At 43.6% G+C, this 20830-nt stretch overlaps 1 protein-coding gene across 2 annotated transcripts in view; it reads right to left on the bottom strand.

Moving 5' to 3' along the window:
- Positions 1 to 3239: 3239 nt before the first annotated feature.
- Positions 3240 to 20830, bottom strand: part of CASR (calcium sensing receptor) — a 102484-nt gene continuing 84893 nt past the window's right edge. Inside the window, exons 5-7 of one of the 2 annotated variants that reach the window (XM_010370530.2) lie at positions 18239 to 18469; positions 11780 to 11903; positions 3240 to 10310 (exon numbers count right to left, since the gene is read on the bottom strand). In XM_010370530.2, coding sequence (XP_010368832.1) covers positions 8806 to 10310; positions 11780 to 11903; positions 18239 to 18469 — 1860 coding nt within the window. In that variant the 3' untranslated portion in view covers positions 3240 to 8805. Of the gene's footprint in view, positions 10311 to 11779; positions 11934 to 18238; positions 18470 to 20830 lie in introns of both variants that reach the window. The other variant, XM_010370529.2, reaches the window with a different exon arrangement.

Below are 20830 nucleotides of genomic sequence, written 5' to 3'. Positions count from 1 at the left end.
TATATCTCAGATCTCAGATAAGGCTTTCTTCCGTCCTCCCTTTTTTTCTTCCCTCCTTCCATCTCTCCTTCTTTTTTACAGCAAAGTTATGTAACTTTACAAAAGAAAAGCAAATGAACAATAAACTCAATTTCCTCCATCCTATTCCCTCATTTTGCTTTTCAGTGAAATTGTATTCATATTATCCCGTGTGGACATCCTATTCTGTGTCCTGTTCTTCCCTAAGCATTATTTCTAGAACTTGATTGTGTTTTGACATAGTCCACATGTTTGCATAGCTAATGTCTGTGGGCTCCCTGACATGGAATTATAGCATAATTTCCTTAACCTGGGTGTTGGGCGGTGGATCCTCTCCTATTTTTCTCACAGGACCTCAGCAGTTGCCAGTGCTCCCCTCAATGCAGGCCTCCCCTCAATACGGCCCAGACAGGTTTTCTTTTAGCCTGAACACGTTGGTAACTAATTAATTTTGCTGCCTGTTGGATTATTTACTTGGGACTGTACATAAAAGAGAAATTTCTGGCACAAAGGCTAAGAAGGATCTGTTAAGAAATTTTTAACATTTTGCCAGAAGACAATAAAAAATGTGAACCAGTCAAGAGTTGGTTCATCTAAGGACAAGATGATAAATGGATGAAATGTTAGAAGATCCAGGGGATTTGTTTTTCATCAAGCTCCAGGAAGACCTTTCTGATATAGTCCTAAAAATTACTTTTGAACCTTGTAGTAAAAGTCTTAGTTTGATTTTAAATTTTTTTGCTTTTCAATGACAATTTTAGCCGCCTGGCAGACTTTCAGGTTCTCTTTTTTGTGAGTGTTTGACAAACTTTTCTTGCAACTAATTGAACCAGTCAAATCAGTGAAATTCTTTTGTGTCATTTTTTTTTTTTTTGACTAATAGTATTTTTTATCCTTCCACTGCTTTTTAACATTTTTTATTATGGAAAAAAATTAAAACTAGAAAAAAAAAAAGAAATAGAAAAATGAGCATTCCCTTACCTGTCACCCAGCTTCAATGACCATAATTTTCTGCTCTTCCTGTCTTATCTTTCTCCCTTATTCCTTTTTTCCTCCCCATTCCAGTATTTTAAGGTAAATCCCAGACATCATATGATTTCATCCATAAATACTTCATGTGCATCATATTTTATTAAATGACCATGGCACAAAGGACAAAGCAAATGGGTTAAAATGTAAATGGTAAGTGAATCTGGGTAGTGGGGATTCAAGTGTTCTTTGTACTACTTTTACTTTGGCAAATTTTCTGTAAATTTGAAATTATGTCCAAATAAAAACTTAAACAAATGAACAAACCAAAAACATGACGATAATATTGTCCTATCTGAGAACCCAAGTGACAGATTTTTCTTGTTTTATGATACATTATGCTCATGGAAGGAAATTAAGGAAAAAAAGCCCAGAAAAATATTACAAAGAAAATACAAATCACTAATAATTTTAACACCCAGACATAATCACTTTTAAATGATTATGCATTTTCTCCAGGCTATTAAATAGACACTTTTTGTACTGGACCCGTATTAACTGCAATAGGGATGGCACCAGGTTCAAGAGGCTGAAGAAGAGACCTGGAGCCAGCAAAGGAGGCATAGGGTTTACTGAAGGGGACTTAAATACAGGGCTGTCCAGTGGTGGTGGACTGGATGGGAGAACCTCAACCTCTTGTAAAAAGCATGCAGTTCACATAGCATTTTTACTTGGCACTCTGCCCCCAGCAACCTCCATCTGGGAACCCTCATTTCTTGTGAACTTATTGCTATCAGGTGAGGTTACCATACAACACTGACACACACAAAGACACACATACAAACATATGCATGTTATTTAAAAAGACAAGTAGTACGAATTGGCTTATAACAAAACACACTTGTTGCCACCCTCCCCTGTAGCACTCTCCCCTGCAGTGCATGTTCCTGCTCTCTCTCCATCTCCTCTGCCAGCAGGTTCTCCCTCATGGTAAAATGCCAGTTGTAGTTCAATCTCCAGCAGATCTACCACAGCTGTGGAGATGAAAATAAATCATATTTTGCTTATAGTTTTCTTAAGAGAGTGTGTTTTTCATGTTGTGTTTGATCTTAAAAATCTTTGTTTTGGGGTGGTAGACACTGTGAACGGGCTTGTTCAGTAGCCACTCTGACCTTCTTCTAGCAGGTCTTCCTCCACTATAGAGGCTGGGAAGCAAATGCTGCATTCCCAGGCTCCCTGACAGCCAGGGCTCTGCATGTGGCTGATGTGAGACTTGGAAAGTTCTTGTGAGTGGGGCCAAGCACAGGCAGAGGGATTTGGTTCCTCCAGCTGCAGTGAAGGTTCCAGTGTCTAGTTCTCTGTGTCTTGGTGCTAAGTGGAAGGCAGGGGAGGTTATGAAGCTTTTTCCAGAACACCCTCATAGAGGGATTAGGTATTTCTCCTGGGTGAATTGATCCTGATTGTATAGCAACTAAATTTGGATCACTGAGCCTCCCAAAATGTTATAAGCTTCCTAATACCATATAACAAGTACTTTTCTGCTTGAACTAGTTAGAGTGAATTCTATTGCCTCCAACTGAGAAAGCTGACAGAAGAAATCATTGCATTCAATGGTACTTCCTGAGATTTCAAAAGCAAACCTGCTAAACTTCAGTCACCCATGGTTTTAATAATTATTTATATTTTGCCTATATTCCTGAAGTCCCTTTCAAATCACTTGTTTTATTTGGCAAACAACCAAGTTGGTTAGTTGGTAATTATGGCAGGTAACAGTCTGTCTACTTTTCTTTTTTTGAGACAAAGTCTGACTCTGTTGCCCAGGCTGGAGTGCAGTGGCGCCACCTTGCTTCACGGCAGCCTCTGCCTCCTGGACTCAAGGGAGCCTTCCACCTCAGCCTCCCAAGTAGCTGGGATTACAGGTGCACGCCACCATGCCCAGCTAATTTTTTGTATTTTTTGTAGAGATGAGGTTTCACCATGCTGCCCAGGCTTGTCTCAAACTCTTGACCTCAAATGATCCACCCGCCTTGGCCTCCTAAAGTGCTGGGATTAGAGGCGTGAGCTACCATGCCTGGCCTATGTACTTTTCATAGTGGAAACTGAGACAAAGAAAGCTTAAGTGCCTCATCTAAAGAAGTGTAACTTATCTATCGTACTGCCTAGAATCCCACTCCTTTCCACTATTCTATGTCCTCAGCCTGTTCAGAAATTTAACAGTCTCATGAAAGTCTTGGAAGCTAATTAGAGTACTGGAAAAATTTGTAGGAGGGGTGACTAACCCAATATGGTGATTCCTATCTAATATGATATGCTTTTCTGTTTAAAATTTGGTTGCATGTTTATTTTAAATTCTTATTTTCCTTTTATAATTTTGTGCTTAATGTACAAAACTTGGGAAAAATTTAGAAAATCCTAAAGAAGCAGAAACAATCATCCATTAGTCCACTACCAAGCAATCTTCATTTATAATGAGTGTATGTTTATAATTTATACGTTTCTCATTTATAATGAGAGGTCAGATAGAAACAAAACATTTAAAGAAAATCAGGATATTTTGAACAATAACCACATCTTTGGGTTGATAGTAAGGAAGACAATCACATTCTTCCAAAAACATTTCCTGACGCCTTTGTGAGGGATCAATTCCTGTAATGACTCCAGGGGTTATTCTTGGGCTTTGATCTCTTACCTACTTTCACTAAACTTGAAAATATTTGCCATCCATGTGCTGAAACTTCAGTCGCAGGGTTTGCTGCTTTTATTTGTTCTAACTTCCTGTGCTATCTAGTTACTCAGGTGCCCACATTTTAGAGGCAAGGAGCTGGTGCTGTATCTCTATTATTCCCCCACCTCTATCTTCCAATAAAGCTCTTTTTCTTTTTCTTTTTCTTTTCTTTTTTTTTTTTATTTGACAGGGTCTTACTCTGTCACCCAGGCTGGAGTGCAGTGGTGCAATCACAGCTCACTGCAGCCTTCACCTCTTGGGCTCAAGCAGATCCTCCCACCTCAGCCTCCTGAGTATCTGCCACTATAGGCGCATGCCACCATGTCCAGCTGTTTTTTTTTTTTTTTTTTTAATTGTTTGTAGAGATGGGGTTTTCTATGTTGCCCAGGCTGGTCTTCAACTCTTGGGGCTCAAGTGATCCTCCCACCTCAGGCTCCCAAAGTGTTGGGATTACAGGCATGAGCCTCTGCATCTGGCCTCAGCTATTGATTTAAACAGGTACCCTTGCTTGTATCCACTCCAAGTGTCCTCCACTCTTGTCCAGGGGTCAGGGGAGGGGACGGATGTGGTGGTTATTCCCAACAGAGGAGAAGGTTCCCCTAGCCCCACTTGGTGCCAGAGTCACAGCTGTCCTTCCAGTTCCCAGAGGCACCTTTGTGCTGGTTCTGCCCAGCTTCCTGCCCTGTTGGCCTTCACCTAGCGGTTCTCCATTTCTCATACCACTTGCTGAACTTTTCCTCTCAAGGCTAAGACTCTTCTTTGGATCCTTGGAATGCACCTTTATTCCTGCGACAGGTTCTACCCTGTGCTTGTTGTTTCCCTGACCCCTGCCTCACTCTTTGCATAATAGCAAAGTCACTCAAAGTTGTCATCCAAGTCTTGATATTTTTTCCATGATCTTGGCCAGGAAAGCCAGCATCTCCCAGAGGCTGTGATCTCACTATGGCAACTTCCTCCCACCTACCCCAATTCCACCCACCTTTGGGAGGGTTCTTGTCTCCAGTGGACTCCTAAAATCACCACTCAGCCTCAGACAAATGAGGACCACCTCCTCTGGTGATTAGCCAGCAACTCTTATTGATGTTCCATTGTTTTTCTAGCAATAATTATTTCAAATGCAACAGATGAGCAAAGGGAAGCTCCGGCTGGGCAGAGCCAGCCCATAGCTGTGCAATTTCAACCAGAGCAAAACGACAGACAACATTGCCTTGAAATGTGACTTCTGGAGACAGAGGTAGGGTAGCCCCAGCTTCCCCCAAATCAAAATTAATGCAATCAGACAACGTGTGACGATCATAGGGACTTTCAGGGTATTGATGTTATATGTTGATCATCACCTCTAAAGTTCCAACCTTGATTCTTAAAATCTTCTAGGACACTTTCATTTGAGTGAAAATCTTTTTATAATTCATTTTAATTTTCAAAAGAAATGTAATCAGTTTCCCACTGTTAACAAAACCTAAGAAATATTTTTAAAAGTAATTAAAAGGTGAGCATATATTTACCTCCTGACTTCCTTTATTCAAGAGAAAAGCAAACACTAGTTTGTTGAAGCTATCATTTTCAGGTTTCTGCTACTTACAGATAATAGAATGAGACAACATGGCTGTGTATTTTCTATAGCCAAAGCCAGGAAAGACTTAGAATATGAGGTTTATGCTTTCCCAAGCAGATGTGGAGGAACAGAATATTAAAGGGGAACAAGTGAGCTAGGTGGAGGGAAGAGGACCACAGTGAGAACAGGAATAGATCTCTGAGACAGGCCTTGGCTGCTAAAACTCAGGGAAGGAGAAGACAATACAAATGTATTTGTTTTCTGTTGCTGCTGAAACAAATTACTGCAAACTTCATGGCTTAAAACAACACAAATGTATTATCTTACAGATCTGGAGGTCAAAAGTCCTACAAGGGTGTCACTGGGCTAAAATCAAGGTGTTGGCAGGGCTGCATTCCTTTCTGGACGTTTTAGGGGAGAATCGGTTTTCTGGCATTTGCCAGCTTCTAGAAGCAGCCTGCTTTCCTCAGCTCATGCCCACTTCCCTACGCAAAGGCAGCACTGGCCGGTGGTGTTTTTCTCATACTGTATCGCTCTCACACTGACTCTTCTGCTTCATCCACATTTAAGGGCCCTTGGGATTCCACTGGGCCCACCTGGATAATTTGGACCCTCTTCCTATCTCAAGGTCAGCTGACTAGCAATCTTAATTCCACTGTACTTTAATTCACCCTTGCTATGTAACAACACAGTCATAGGCTCTAGAGATTAGGACGTGGGCATCTTCGGGTGACCATTATTCTGCCCACTACGAAATCTATTCAGGTTTGGAGACATGTACGCTGTTTCTTCTCTGGTACCCTGGAATCTTTGTTAGCCTCCATAAGCTCTGTGTACTGTCATGGGGAGACAGCAGTCAAGTAGATGCGGAAGTGAGGCTGCCAGTGATTTCTGGGCCCCAGGGATGAGCATGGAGGTAGCTGCAAGAGCTGGCAGGCCCCACAGGGACCGACTGGTTAGGACAGTGAGGCATGCGTGAAAACCACCACGAATCCCGTGATGGGACCAGATGAGGATACGATGCCTCAGAGCACGCCAGCGAAGACCACATAAGATTGCTCTTAGCAATGCTATGAGGGAGCTGCCGATGACTGAGGAGGCCCACCCAACATTACAAAAACCCTCCTGGAAGGGAGAAGGAACAACCTCCAAACTGATCCCCAAACATCTAAATTGACTCAGAAAACACTGAAGTTACTGTGAAAACCCTGATTCGACTAAGATGAAGTTTCTGTCACTAGGCTGGATGGGAATTTGAGATAGAAATTAAGTTGTTTTAGAAAAATAATGAAAGTTGGTATTTCACACCCCTGATTTTGGCTGAGTTGCACCTGCTGCGTATAAATTGGCACAGTGTTGCTGTATCTGCCTTTCTGGCAATACTATTGGGAGAGACTCCTTTATTTGCAAGCACTTGGTGAAATGACAGCTCACTGTAAACCTATGTTTTCCTTCTTAAGCTCCTTAGGTGAGGTGGACATTGAAGTCAAACCCCGGAGGGAGAAGTATGTGACATTCTGTTGAGGCTGTTCCTTCATAGCTATTCTGAAACCATCATATTTTCAGCATTTTTGTTAAGACCAAGTAAAATGTTAAATATAAAACCCCACTCAGCTCTGTGAGAGGCATGACTGCAGGGGGGCGCAGGCTGGGCGGGGGGCGGTGCCTTTCCTGGGTGGGGAGCAGGCACCTCACTCAGGTCGTCCTGAGTCACCACCTTCTGCTCACAGTTGTGCTCCCACATGGTGCCCTCTAATGGTTTCTCATCATAATCTTAACAAATATCAGGTCAATCAATTTGCCCTACAAATCACTGAAAGGAGCCCCTTTGGAAGAAAGTGGTTAGGGGAAGAAGTCACCAAGAGCTGTACAATTTGAGGCTTCAGGAGATTTAATTGCAATGGTTTGACCTCAGCTTAAGAGTAGCATTGAGAGTGATTTGAGAACCTCCTCCTAGACAGGTGATGGTCTTCCCTGGATGCTGGAGGTCCAGGCCCTGACACTGTGGAGACAGGGCATCAGGCCACCTGAGGGGCTGACCAGCTTTCTGGCTTCCTCACCATGAGCCAGTGTTACTAGGGCTGACCCCATGTGTTGGGCCCCAGAGCTCTTGGGCTTATTGTAGAGAGAGTGATTGTGATCAGTGGGCTAGGTGGTACAATCTGAATGGTTAATATGTATATTTTGTTTTGTATTTGAAGTAAGGTAAAATAATTATTATAGTATCAGTAACAATAATATTAACTAATATTTATTGAATGCTTATTGTGTGCTAGGCACCAGGCTAAAGTACTTTACATACATTATCTCGTTTAATCCACATCAGAGCTCTGAGGGGAAAGAATGATTATTGTCCTCATTTTAGAGATGAAGAAGCTGGGGCTTAGAGAGGTTAAGGTTCCCTGCCTACAGTCACCCAGCTTGCAAATAACCAAGCCAGGGCTTTAACCCTGGTCTGTCTCTCTGGCTCCAGAGCCTGGGTGACCAGCAGTATTAACACCACTGCTGGAGGGAACATAGCTCTGACATTTGAGGGTGGATCTTTCTTGGAACCACGCTTTCCTACCCTTGCATCTATTAGCAGGCCAATAATTGGGAGCTTACTCTGCACAGGGACAGGGTGGATCTGGCTTCATGAATTCTTCGGGGTAGGGATGGGCGGGACTTCTGGATCCTTGAGTCCCCGAAGGGGCTCACATAAGGCTCAGCTTATGGGAGTGAGGATGGTGGGGTGGGGAAATAGAGCTCAATAATACTGCCTTATAGAAACCAGACAGACATTTTCCAGTTTATATTGTCCATGGACTATTACAACAGAAGCATTTTCCTAAGGATAAAACTACATATGTGAATATTAATTACAGATACAGCTCATTGGTTTATGCAGTCCCTTCCTAACAATTTGAGGTGATTCTTGCGATCCTGGAATCTAAACATGGCATCACTGTCATGGCCTGGACAGAACCAGACATATGGTATAGGAGGGGTGCAGACTTTCTGGATGTTACACAATAACAGCAGCAGGTAGGACAGCAAATATCATATTGTTTTCATAAATAGGAGGAGATACATTCTCCTTATGTTGTGAACATTTAAAGTTTAGTCGGTTGTCAAGACATTGGGCAGGACTGGTGTCATTCTGTCTTTCAGACTCTCAGCTCTGGTGGTGGCAGAAATTTGATGTCCCATCAGTCTGCACACTCTGGAGGGTAGTTTAAAGCCGTAGTTTCATCTCTGAGCTGTTGGGTGGGACAGAACAGAGGAAGAGACATTAGATGTGGGTGAACAGCAAATCTGACCATGGAGATCTCAATGATTTGAAATGCAACCACAGAAACACAAGGCTCTTCTTTTTTTTAATTTTAAAGGGAACATTGGTCAATTCACTGTCATTTAAAATGGTGTGACTAAATTTGGGGCATCTGATGTGTCTATTATCCCTTCTTCCTCAGAGGAAAGGAGTCTGGGGCGATTCCTCATCCCTGGGACCCCAAGAAACCTCTCTGCATTCTCCCTAGACCAGTCTTCTCCTTCCATTTTATGAATGCAGTACGTTTTCTGTAACAGTGCTGCCTCCACCACTGATGACAAAGCTCTGTGAACTGGACACTACAAGTGCTGGGGACAACTCTTCAGGGTCCTCCACCTCTGGCCGGTGGTCTCCACCCACTGGTCCTTGCAGACCTGTTTCCTGGACGCTCAGATCTGAGTCCACTTCCCCGCACTGCAGCGGGAGTAATGCCTGGTGTCGGGTCAGCGTATCGCTGCTTTTCTGGGCCTCCAGGGAGTTCTGGTGTGTAGAATTCCTGTGGGCCATGGCGTTCTTCTGAGGCTCATCGAAGCTCAGTGAGAAGGTGACTGTGCCGCTGCCGAAGATGACCTTCTGCTTGCATCTTGGCTGCTGCTGCGATTGTTGCTGCTGTGGGAGGGTCAGGGGCTGCTGTGGCTGCTCTTGTTGGGTTAGGGCCAGCGGCTGCTGCTGCTTCTGCCTCTCGGGCTGTGGGAATGGGTCTTCGCTGTTGCTCTTGCTGCTGATGGAGGAGGAGGGGGTGGATCCAGTGGAGCCCCCAAGGCTGCTGGACCGCTTGCGGGAGACGTTGCTGCGGCGCAGCGTGGCCCGGGCAGCCACCTTGAAAGCGTGAGCTGCGGTGCTGCAACGCACCTCCTCGATGGTGTTGCGGGATGGCTTGAAGAGAATGATGTAGATCTTGTTGAAGAAGATGCACGCCAGCAAGCCAAAGCTGGCTGCCAGGATGGCAATCACCTCCACGGCAGAGACAAACTTGCCGTAGGTGCTGGCATAGGCTGGAATGAAGGAGATCCAGACAATGAAGAAGATGAGCATGCTGAAGGTGATGAACTTGGCTTCATTGAAGTTCTCTGGCAGCTTCCGGGACTTGAAGGCAAAGAAGAAGCAGATGGCAGCCAGCAGGCAGGTGTAGCCGATCAGGAAGCCCAGGGCCATGAGTGAGCCCTCGTGGCACGTGATGAAGATGATCTCATCCTCCAGCTCGTGGTTGCGGTAGCTTGAGGGGGGCGCGGTGTAGAGCCAGATCACACAGATGACAATCTGCATGAAGGTGCAGAGGAAAACCAGCAGAAACTGCAGGTTGAGCCCCCACCACTTGCGGTGGAAGCTGGTGGGGATCTTGGCCTCAAACACCAGGAGGACACGGTTGGTTTTCACCAGGATGCACGAAATGCAGAGCACGAAGCTGATGCCAAAGGCCGGTTGGCGCAGGCGGCAAGTCCAGTCCTGGGGCTCCCCAATGAAGAACAGGGAGCTGGAGAAGCAGCAGAGCAGGGAGAAGAGGAGAAGGTAGGAGAGCTCTCGGTTGGTGGCCTTGACGATGGGCGTGTTGCGGAACTTGATAAACACACCCAGCACAAAGGCTGTCAGGAAAATGCCCAGCACGGCAAAGAGGGTGAGTGCAATCCCAAAGGGCTCCGTCCACGACAGAAACTCGATCTCCTTGGCAATGCAGGAGGTGTGGTTCTCATTGGACCAGAAGTCATCTGGGCACTTGTTACAGGCACTGGCATCTGTAAAATGTCCCGGTGAAGAGTGAGTTATTGTGTGGCACAGACTAAAACGTGTGAGTGTACATGTGGTGGTGGGAATACATAGAATACATAGTTTTTCGGATGTGGTCACTACATATTTTCTTCATTTTGATGAAAACATTCTGATTTTTACATTATCAAAAAATACGCTGAACCCCAACATGTTTAATAACATGGTTAATTTCATGTAACTCTGATGGTTCTATTGTTAGTTTGTTTTCCCTTTGCACATGACATGGGTGGGGCCCTTGCTTCATTTAACACTACCTGCTGATGGTTTATAGCAGGGAATGATCAACCTTGCTGGACAGGTGGCTGCCCTGCACACCAGAGGTCTAGCATGGTCCATCAACGCTTCACAGAATGATTCAAGCTTAACCTGATTTATTTATTTAAATATTTTTGGGTAATATTTGAGGTTTACAACATGATGATGTGGGATACATATGGGCAGTAAACTGGCTCTTCTAGTGAAGCAAATGAACATATCTGACATCTCATATGGAGACTGATTTATTTTGGATATATGGATGGGCTTTGTAGACATGCCAGAGCAGACTTCCTTTAGATCAAGGCAGAGTATCCCATGCATATGACCTATGCTTTCCTCACTCCACATCCACAGCTTTTCGATGAGGGAGGCTGCAGACTCATTCAATTGACAACTGTTCACTAAGTCTCTGCTAACTCCCAGGAAGTGTGCAGTTTTGGGCAGTGAAAAGAGCAGGGTGTTTGGAGTTAGAGATCTGGATGGAATCCTGGCCGTACTACTTACTAGTGATGTGACTTTGGTCAAGTTTCTTAACCTCTCAGAGCCTCAGTTTCCTAATTTGTAAAATGGGAGCAGCAATAATGCCATTATTGGGGTGAGGATAACATGAGATAATAATATCAACTATAGTTAATATTTATAGAGTACTTCTAAAATGCCAAAGTTTTGTTTAACAAATATTTATCTAGAGCTTACCATGTGCATTACCAATATTAATTGTTTAATTCTCAAAACTCTATAGGATAGGTTTACTTATTATTCCCACCTAAAAGTAACCTGAGAAACAGGAAAAGCACAAGTAAGATAGCAAATTCAATGCCAGGCACCCAGCAGGCAATTCTATCATGGCCTATTAACTCTGGAGTCTCGAGCAGACAGAACTTTGGCCATTCAGGGCCACTAAACTCTAACAAAAAAGAAATATATTGGCCAGCAGTATAAAGTAAGAGAAAGTTGTGTAATAGGTGTTGTTAGCTTTCATGGTATTAAAAGAACATCTAACTTTCTTTTTCTATTCCACCTCCATGACCAACATTTTGTGATGCTCAGACATACCCTTGTTAAATGAGAAACTGTGCAAAGCACCACCTCAACCCAGCCCTTCCATGGGCTTCACTGACCCCAGGCCTCCGAAGTGGACCAAGCCTTGCACAGTGCCCGAGAGGAGTTCCCTTACCTGTCTCATCGCTGTACTCCCCATCGGGACACTCCACACACTCAAAGCAGCAGGTGGGCTCCCCCTCAATGATCCCTTTCCTGGTCCCTGCCAGACAGTCTCGGCTGCAGTTGGAGAAGGGCACCTGGAGGATGGACAGCACAAAGGTGAGTGGCTGTAGCTGTAGGGTCAGGGGCCAACCCTACAGTCTCTTCAAAACATATAAGAGGGAGGAGTTTGGGCACAAGAATCAGTGTGACAGATGCTGGGCCCATTCCAGGCAAAGGGAGGTCCAGAGGCCCTTGGTTCTGATATCTGTGAAAGGGACAGATGCCTGTGGGCAAGTGGGTATATATGCACACACACACATGTGCATGCACACATACACACACACACACACGCATGGGATGATCTGGGAAAAGCGCCACTACTTTCTACTACTTGAAAACAGATGAAAAATACTAAAACACTAGACAACATACTCAAAGGACCTAAGAAAGAAAATGTATCACGATCATGTTGGGTTTATGCTCAGGAGTGCAAAAAAGTCTAATATTAGACAAATCTATAAGTATTGTTCACTGTATTAACAAATTAATGGAGAAAAAATCATGTGATCACCAACAGATAAATAAAAAGCATTTGATGAAATTCAACACAAACTATTGATAAAAGTTTAGTAAAAAAGGAGTGGGAAGAAATATCTTTAGCTTGAAAAAGGGTACCAAAAAACCTCTTAGAGTAAACATCATTCATATAGAGAAAATATTAAAAGTATTTCCATTTAAAACAAGGATGTCCACTATCACCACTACTCTTTAACTTTGCACTGGAGTCCTAGCTAATGGAATCAGACAAGAAAAATAAGTGCATACATTTTGAAAAGGACCAAATAAAGCTGTCATTATTTGCAGATGATATGGTTGCCATAAAGAAAACCCAAAAAACAACCAGATTATTAGAAATAACTGAAGAGCAGGCCCAGGCTAAAATGTCACAGACTACCAGTGTTCTTACCAGAATTTCATTAGTTTTTGTTAAAATAAAACAAAACAAAAAACAAACAAACAAAAAAGCCTTCACCTTTTGTTGTGTGCTTTTGGTTAACTTCCAGGTTCTTCAGTGGTTTTTGTCGGTTTTGTCCAATTTTATCATTGCTTCACCATTTCAAGAGGTCTTGCTTCTATCTCATTCTTTGCACCAACTAATTGAGTATTTATTCTAGAAATTAATTAGTTATTTACTATCTAACAATCTGTATGTTTCAAAGACAATAAATGTATCATAAGAATGAAGCCCATTTTGCAACAGCATATGTATTTTAAAGGTAGAGAGCACTTCTCACTCATCTTTGTAACCCCAGGTACAAAGCCTGGAGTAATGCTTAATACGTAGTAGGGCTCTTACTATTTCCATAATGTCTAGTCATTAAGTCTCCCCTCTACCTACTACTTTGTAAGATGTCTTACAAACACAGAAAGCAGTAAAATAACCATCATTGTTTCTAGCAGAAATGACTGGCTTGACAAAGGAGTTAAAAAAAACTTGAACAGAAGATGATTGACATTATCTTCTAATGAATGAGGAATGGAAAGGCAGTAATGGACCTGATGACTGCCAAGACTCTCGTGACCCAGGGAAGGTAAAGGAAGGGGAGGGAATAGGATAATTCACATAATCATCTTCAACTATGGTGACAAGGTATCCTCAGAGATGTGCTCTCAGTCCTTAAGTTGCCAACCCATTTGATCACTGAATGAAAGCTAAAGGCCCTGTTTTCCAAACCCACACTAGGAATGCTTCTAAATTTTCCCCATTAAAGAATGATGGTTGCTTCCTCTCTTCCTATTTGAATACCCTTTACTTCTTTTTCTTGCCTGATTGCCCTGGCCAGAACTTCCAATAGTACGTTGAATAAGAGTGGTGAGAGAGGGCATCCTTGTCTTGTGCCAGTTTTCAAGGGGAATGCTTCCAGCTTTTGCCTATTCCATATAATATTGTCTGTAGGTTTGTCATAAATGGCTCTTATTATTTTGAGGTATGTTCCTTCAACACCTAGTTTATTTAGTTCTTTTTTTTTTTTTTTTTTGAGACGGAGTCTTGCTCTGTCGCCTGGGCTGGAGTGCAGTGGCCGGATCTCAGCTCACTGCAAGCTCCGCCTCCAGGGTTTACGCCATTCTCCTGCCTCAGCCTTCCGAGTAGCTGGGACTACAGGCGCCCGCCACCTCGCCCGGCTAGTTTTTTGTATTTTTTAGTAGAGACGGGGTTTCACAGTGTTAGCCAGGATGGTCTTGATCTCCTGACCTCGTGATCCGCCCGTCTCGGCCTCCCAAAGTGCTGGGATTACAGGCTTGAGCCACCGCGCCCGGCCTATTTAGTTCTTAACATGAAGGGATGTTGAATTTTATTGAAGGCCTTTTCTGTGTCTATTGAGATAATCATGTGCTTTTTGTCTTTAGTTCTGTTTATGTGATGAATTATGTTTTGCAGGAACAGAAAGCCAAACACCCCATGTTCCCACTTATAAGTGGGAGCTGAACAATGGGAACACTGGACACAGGGTGGAGAACAACACTGGGGCCTGTCTGGAAAGGGTGGGGGAAGGTGGAGAGCATTAGGGAAAAGAGCTCGTGCATGCTGGGCTTAATACCCAGGCGATGGGTTGACAGGTACAGCAAACCACCATGGCACACACCTGCACATCCTGCACATGTACTCCAGAGCTTAAAAGAAATAAAATGAAAAAAGAATGATGGTTGCTGTATCCTTTATCAAGGTAAAGTGAGGTTCTCTTCTATTCCTAGATTAATGAAATTTTTGTTTTTAACCTGAGAGGGTATTGAATGTTAGTGGATACTTTTTCTGTGTCTACTGACATTGTAGAACTTTTATCTTTTATTCTGTTAATGTAATAAGCTACATTTATGAACTTTGTAAAGTTTGGCTATCATTACATTCCCGTACATTCACTGCTAACTCTACTAGGAGATGACGTTTATTTTATACATTGCTGGTCTATGTTTGGTGATATTTTATTTAGGATTTGAGCATCTACATATATAAACAATATTGTCCTATAATTGTCTTTGCTTGTATTGTTCTATCTGTTTTTGGTATCAAGATTATATTATCATCACAAAATAAATTTAGTAGCTTTCCTTCTTGGTTTCTGCTAGGCTGTGAGTGCCAAAAATTTCAAAATAATAACTCCAACAAGACTGAACTGTGTTTCTGTCTCATATAAATGTCTAGGGATGTGGTCTAGAGTGATATAGCACTCCACAATGTTGGACACCTAGACTCTTTCTACCTGGTGGTTCTGACATGTTTGTCTTTGCTTCATAGTCCTTGATAGTGGCATTTGGTTTCCAGGAGGCAAGATAGAGGAAGGGATGAAGAAGAGAGCAAAGGATACCTGCAAGCACTTTCTTAAAGAAGGTTCCCAGAATCATCCCATGACACTGCCACTTACATCCCATTCTCCAGGATTTAGTCATGTGGCCACACTTAGTAGAAATGAAGGCTGAAAAATGTCATCTTGAATCTGGGTAGTCATATGTCCAGCTAAAATAGAGTTCTATTTTTAAAGAAAAAGAGGAGTATAAATAATGAGGGCCGATAGCAGTGTCTGCCATGCCTCTTTTTCTCTTCTTGTTGATGGTTAAGGAACAGGCTGAAGGTCACACAATGGCTTGAGACTGGAGAGCTGAGATTCACGATGAGGTCGGTCTTCAAAGTCTGCACTTTTCACTACACCAAACTCTGCTTTATACCGGTCAAGGCTTAGAAGAATGTCTCCATTTGGGTCCTCTTACTGCATCCTTCAGCAACCAACAGCTAAAGAGAAATCCTATCACCACAGGAGTGGGCTGAGGTAGCCATCAGAAAGATCCATTTTTCCAAAAAGCAGTCAAGTATCTCCAAGTCTCCTCAACAGTCTTGTTAAAGATGCCTGTCCAGTTCTGGCCAAGGAAGCTCATCTGAATTCCAAGCCCCTAATTAAGGTGTCTCTTTTACTTCTTATTTGTTGCAGTAAAACAAGGAAAGAATTATTGGCAGTGTAGTGTAAGGAATGGAGCACTGAGGTCTAAGTTAGGGTCCTTGGAGTCTAGTCTCAGCTTTTATACTGACCATATGTTTGGCCTGACAAGTCACCTTTGCATCCCAAAACCTCAGTGGCATCAACTTCAAATTGGAAGCTTGGATATAAGGATCTTTAAAGATCTATCTAGCTCTAAATTTAGTACTACATTTGTAAGAAAATTGAGAACATCAGTTAACTATAATGCCATATTGATAATACTTTGCATTTATATATTAATAGTATGATTCAGTTTATAATACGCTTTTCATCCTTGATCTCATTTGATCTCAATAACAACCTTGTGAAACATGTAGGGAAGTTATTAATATATAATTTATAGTTAAATATAGATGGTATTTTTGTGGTCATTTCCACAAAAAGTACAGAAAATAATAGAGTAGATCCTAAGATGTGTTGAGTATCCACTGTGTGCTAGGTTTGAGGTAATGTTTCTATGGAAAAATTAGATTTAACTTATAACTGTGTCAACTATTCCAAGAACATAAGTGACTGAATTTATGAGAGTTCCCTGTGTTATTCATTTATCAATGTTTAAGCCCATGATGTACATAGCCTGGGAGAGGACATTAAGGCTATGGAGAACTGTACAGGAGATAGTTCCCTGCTGCAGTGGAGAGGAGACATGTGCCATTAGAGAATTCAATTCTATGCATTAATGGGGATGAAAGATAACCTGGATGATCCAACAGGGATAAGCAGGTGGCAGTATAGCTGATCAACTTAGACTCCAGTCAGTGAAAATGCGTGATAAATTAGACAATGGTATAATTAGTGGACAGAGGAATACAACATCTGGAACCCCCAAATCTCCATCTGGGAAAGGTCATGACATGCTTATAATTGAGAACCCACCCTCTGAGGTGGAAGCTATTAAAAATGGCACACTGTGGATGAGATTCACTGTCTACAGGAGACCTTCCCAGGGGTAACTCATCTACATACTGGGTAACAGTGAAATTGTAGCATCTCATCAGGAACCTGTCCAACCTAAGAAGCATTTGATAAGAAGATGAAGTGAGTCTTTGGTTATGTTATAAAAAATGGTCCAAGACGGTTGGGCGCTGTGGCTCACATCTGTCACCAGAGCACTTTGGGAGGCCGAGGAGGGTGGATCACCTGAGTTCAGGAGTTCGAGACCAGCCTGGCCAACATGGTGAAACTCCATCTCTACTAAAAATACAAAAATTAGCCGGGCGTGGTGGTGCGCCTGTAATCCCAGCTACTCAGGAGGATGAGGTGGGAAAATTGCTCGAACCTTGGTGGCAGAGGCTGCAGTGAGCCAAGATTGTGCTACTGTACTCTAGCCTAGGCAAGAGAGCCAGACCTCATCTAAAAAAAAAAAAAAAAAAGAAGTGGTCAAGATGCTCAAAGGTGATAATAAAAAGTCAATAAAAAGTCAAATGCAAATAGAAATGTGGTGGGTCTTATCCAGGCTTCCTGGGAGAGTTAAGAGGATGCCCTGTCTAGAATCTATGTTCTTACAGAGGACCTGGGTTCTCAGCAGCCTGCTATATTCTAGGACACAAACATCACAGAATGGTCATCATTCCAGTGTTATCATGTTTCTCTCCCTTAAGTGCAAATTGACTGAGGGGTGGTCTTCTGGTTATTAACAGGCTTCTAGATGCAGTGATACTCAGGAACACAAGCATCCTCCTCTTTGTTACAGGTCTCCTGGAGAAGGAGAATAAATTGTCCTTTTGGTTTACAGTTCAGCAGCCCCAGGCTGTCTGGATGACAGTGAACTACCTCTGTGTGAACTGTTCAGGCTGTGAGGGTGGTGACAACACTGAATGACTCAGTTGAAAACATCCAGCTCCATTTTGGACTCCAGTGTCTTTCAATGGCTGTTACTGGTCATTGAGGTGGGGACAATTCTTTGTCATGTAAGATTGTCCCACGCAGGCTGGACACTTAGTATCCCTGGACCCCAAGCGCTGAAGGACATTAATACTTCCTGGTCATTGTGACAACCCAAAAGCAGTCCCCTCCACTCTAAAACTTGTCTCCCCTGCCCTCGGCCCAGCTGAGAGCCACTGACTTGACCGATGTTTACATTTGCTTAAATAGTTTGCTCTGGTTAGGGAAAGTTTTAGCCAAGGAAACTTTATGACTAGCTAGGGAGTCATATTTGTGAAAAATGAAACTGTTTCAATACAGTAGGAAGGCATGGGACTCAGGTTCTGAAGATTCTTCTCTTTACACTAAACACTGTGGATTTCACAGGGAGCCCCAAGATTGCAGTGGCCAGAGAGTTCAGGGAAGTGGACTCTTTATTTTGGAAGTCCAGTGTTGAAACCAAAGGCCCTCCCAAAGCCCAGCACAGTTTCCTGCCCCTGGTGGAGACATCTGGTTTTCTGATGGACAGCACCTACCTCCCTGGAGAACCCACTCCACAGGATTTTCTCCTCGTTGATGAAGAGTCTTTCTCCCTTCTTGGCATAGACGTTGTAATACCCGACTTCCTTAAACACGATGGAGCCATCCTCTGGGGAGAGGTGCCAGTTGATGATGGAATAGTTCCCCACCAGGTCACCACACTCATCAAAGGTCACCTGCTCCCCCATATTGTTGGTAAAGTTTAGGTGCCGTAGGTGCTTCAGGACCTAAAGAGGAGGAGAGAATGAGTACAAGCCACATGGCTGCCACATAAAACCAATTAGGTAGGCTGTGCCCTGTACAACGACGGTAAACTATCTTGTTCCAACAAAACTATCTTGTTCCAACAAAGTGGGAGGAATGTGACTTGAGGAAGAGGCGGCTTTTTCTAATTCACACCAAAGTACTTGCCTGTATTAGCAGCAGCCCTGGTAAGCCATGGGCTTTAATTATTATTCAAATTACAATTAGGGTAGGAAACACTTTTTCGAAGATGGGGAAAGGGAAGGGAGACATCTCACCTGGCAACTGACCAGGTCAAAGGTCCTGCAGGTGTGCCATCACCTGGCAGTGCCCCAGGAGGGGCAGGATTTATAAGCCAGAGCCCATCCCTGGCATCTTCTGAGCTGGGCATTGGGGAAGGAGAGGAGAAATGGCTGAGTGCACTTATTCTCTGCACTTTCTTTCCCTGTGGTCCTGCTGCTGTGGAAGTGTTTTGCTGCCAAAATTCACAGAGTAGGGTGGAAGGAAGAAATAGATGAGGCTGTGGGTGAAGCCCTGGCCATTATTGCTGTCAGTCATGGCAAATCCTTGAATTTTTATAAGGTTTTCTATGTCACAAAGTCTTTGCACAAAAAAGTCATCATAATAATTACTAACACATATCACATGTTAGTCATGTAAACATTTTAGATATCAGTCATTCGTACTACCATTGAGGCACGACCCTAAGTACTTTATATCCATTATCTAATCGAATCCTCACAACAAATAGTATTAAGCTGATCTTATTGCTGGGGAAACTGAGGCACTGAAAACTTTAAGTATCTCATCCAGGGTCACAAGCCTGCACTCTTAATTGCTATACTCTACTGTAGCATCACTGGGCTCCTGGCTGTGCTTCCTCACATGTTCCTGACATCAGTCAAGAGGAGGCAGTGGGCACTCAGCCTCTTATCTTTCGTGTGAGGCCAGCCTTGTGTCACTGTGACACCACATGAGAGTAAGGGAGGGTCCAGCCTGTGAGTGTAGGGCACAGCCTCCAGTGTACCTCCTGAGTCTCCAGCAGTCTTCCATTCTGAGCTGTTTTTGTTTTTGTTTCTTTTGGTTTTGTAGAGACAGGGTCTCACTATGTTGCCCGCGCTGATCTCGAACTCCTGGGCTCAAGCGACCATCCTGCCTCAGCCTCCCAAAGTGCTGGAGTTACAGGCATGAGCCACTGCACCCAGCCATTTATCATTGTTTTTAAGGTACCTAAAATCCGATGTCTAATCTCACACTGGGACAACGTTTGGGCTGGGCCCATCTAATGAATGGCCTTAATAGGCCTTTCTGAGGCATACATTATTCTGATATGCGTGACAAACACGCAGACTGAGCCAGCACCTCTCCTGTCCCACTCCACTCCAGAGATGGCACTGCTTCTTAACAACTGATATCTGTATTGACTTTATTTTTAAACAAACATTGATTTATAGTAAGGAAGATTAAATACAGTAGAGGAGTCACTTGGATTTATCCATAAGTAGCTCCAAGATATGCCTGGGGAAGGAGTCCATGATAGACTGTGTGTGCTCACAGGCATAGCACCCTGGGCTCCTCCCCTAACCTGCAGTCTGTGACCACTGCTCCACTGGCAGACCCTGGCTGCCCTGACTTTCGACTCAGGTCTATGAAGGAGAGGGACCCCTCACTCCCTGCTAGCTGGTTCTGCAACCAATTGCTGAGCCATCCTCAAAAAAGATGGAGAATGCCTCTTACTAAGGGTTTGTGTCTTCTCCTGTGCCTTCTCACCTTCTCTGATGGTTGACAACCTTGTTTGCCTTCATTTTTACTGAGGCCTTAAGGCAGTCAGTGGAGAGGAGGTGTTCTAGACATGCTCCTTTCTTTTACCTCCACCTCCACTTCCTATCCCTCCTCGCTGTTGGGGTGACCTGACTTCCTCCTACCCAGAGTGGTGTACATCCTTTTGTCTGTACCCCAACACATCCCTGTCCTGACACATCCTTCTTGCCCTCAGAGGAACATGCAATTGTTCTGCTCTTTAATACTGCCCCTCCTCCTGCATTGCTCGAAACCTTGCTCTTAGCAGCTCGGGGGCCTTTCTGACATGGCCAGCTCATCCTTCTCCATGCCGTAATCATGCCCCTCCCACTTCCTGCTGGGGACCTACCATGACTCAGATAAAATGTGCTTCAGACTTCTCCAGGTAGCTTCCAAAGCCCTCTATACTTTGAGCCCATGTGCCTACCATGACTTGTCAGTGCAAATGTTTCATCCTAATCATAGAGTTTCCACTATCTTGTCCACATGCCATGTGTCTGTGCATGTGGAAAAGGAGATGAGAAAAGTGAAGACGTAGGAAACTA

This window comes from Rhinopithecus roxellana, chromosome 1, assembly GCF_007565055.1.
Source record: "Rhinopithecus roxellana isolate Shanxi Qingling chromosome 1, ASM756505v1, whole genome shotgun sequence".
Classification (NCBI taxonomy): domain Eukaryota; kingdom Metazoa; phylum Chordata; class Mammalia; order Primates; family Cercopithecidae; genus Rhinopithecus; species Rhinopithecus roxellana.
This window is presented reverse-complemented; position numbering and strand designations above follow the sequence as displayed.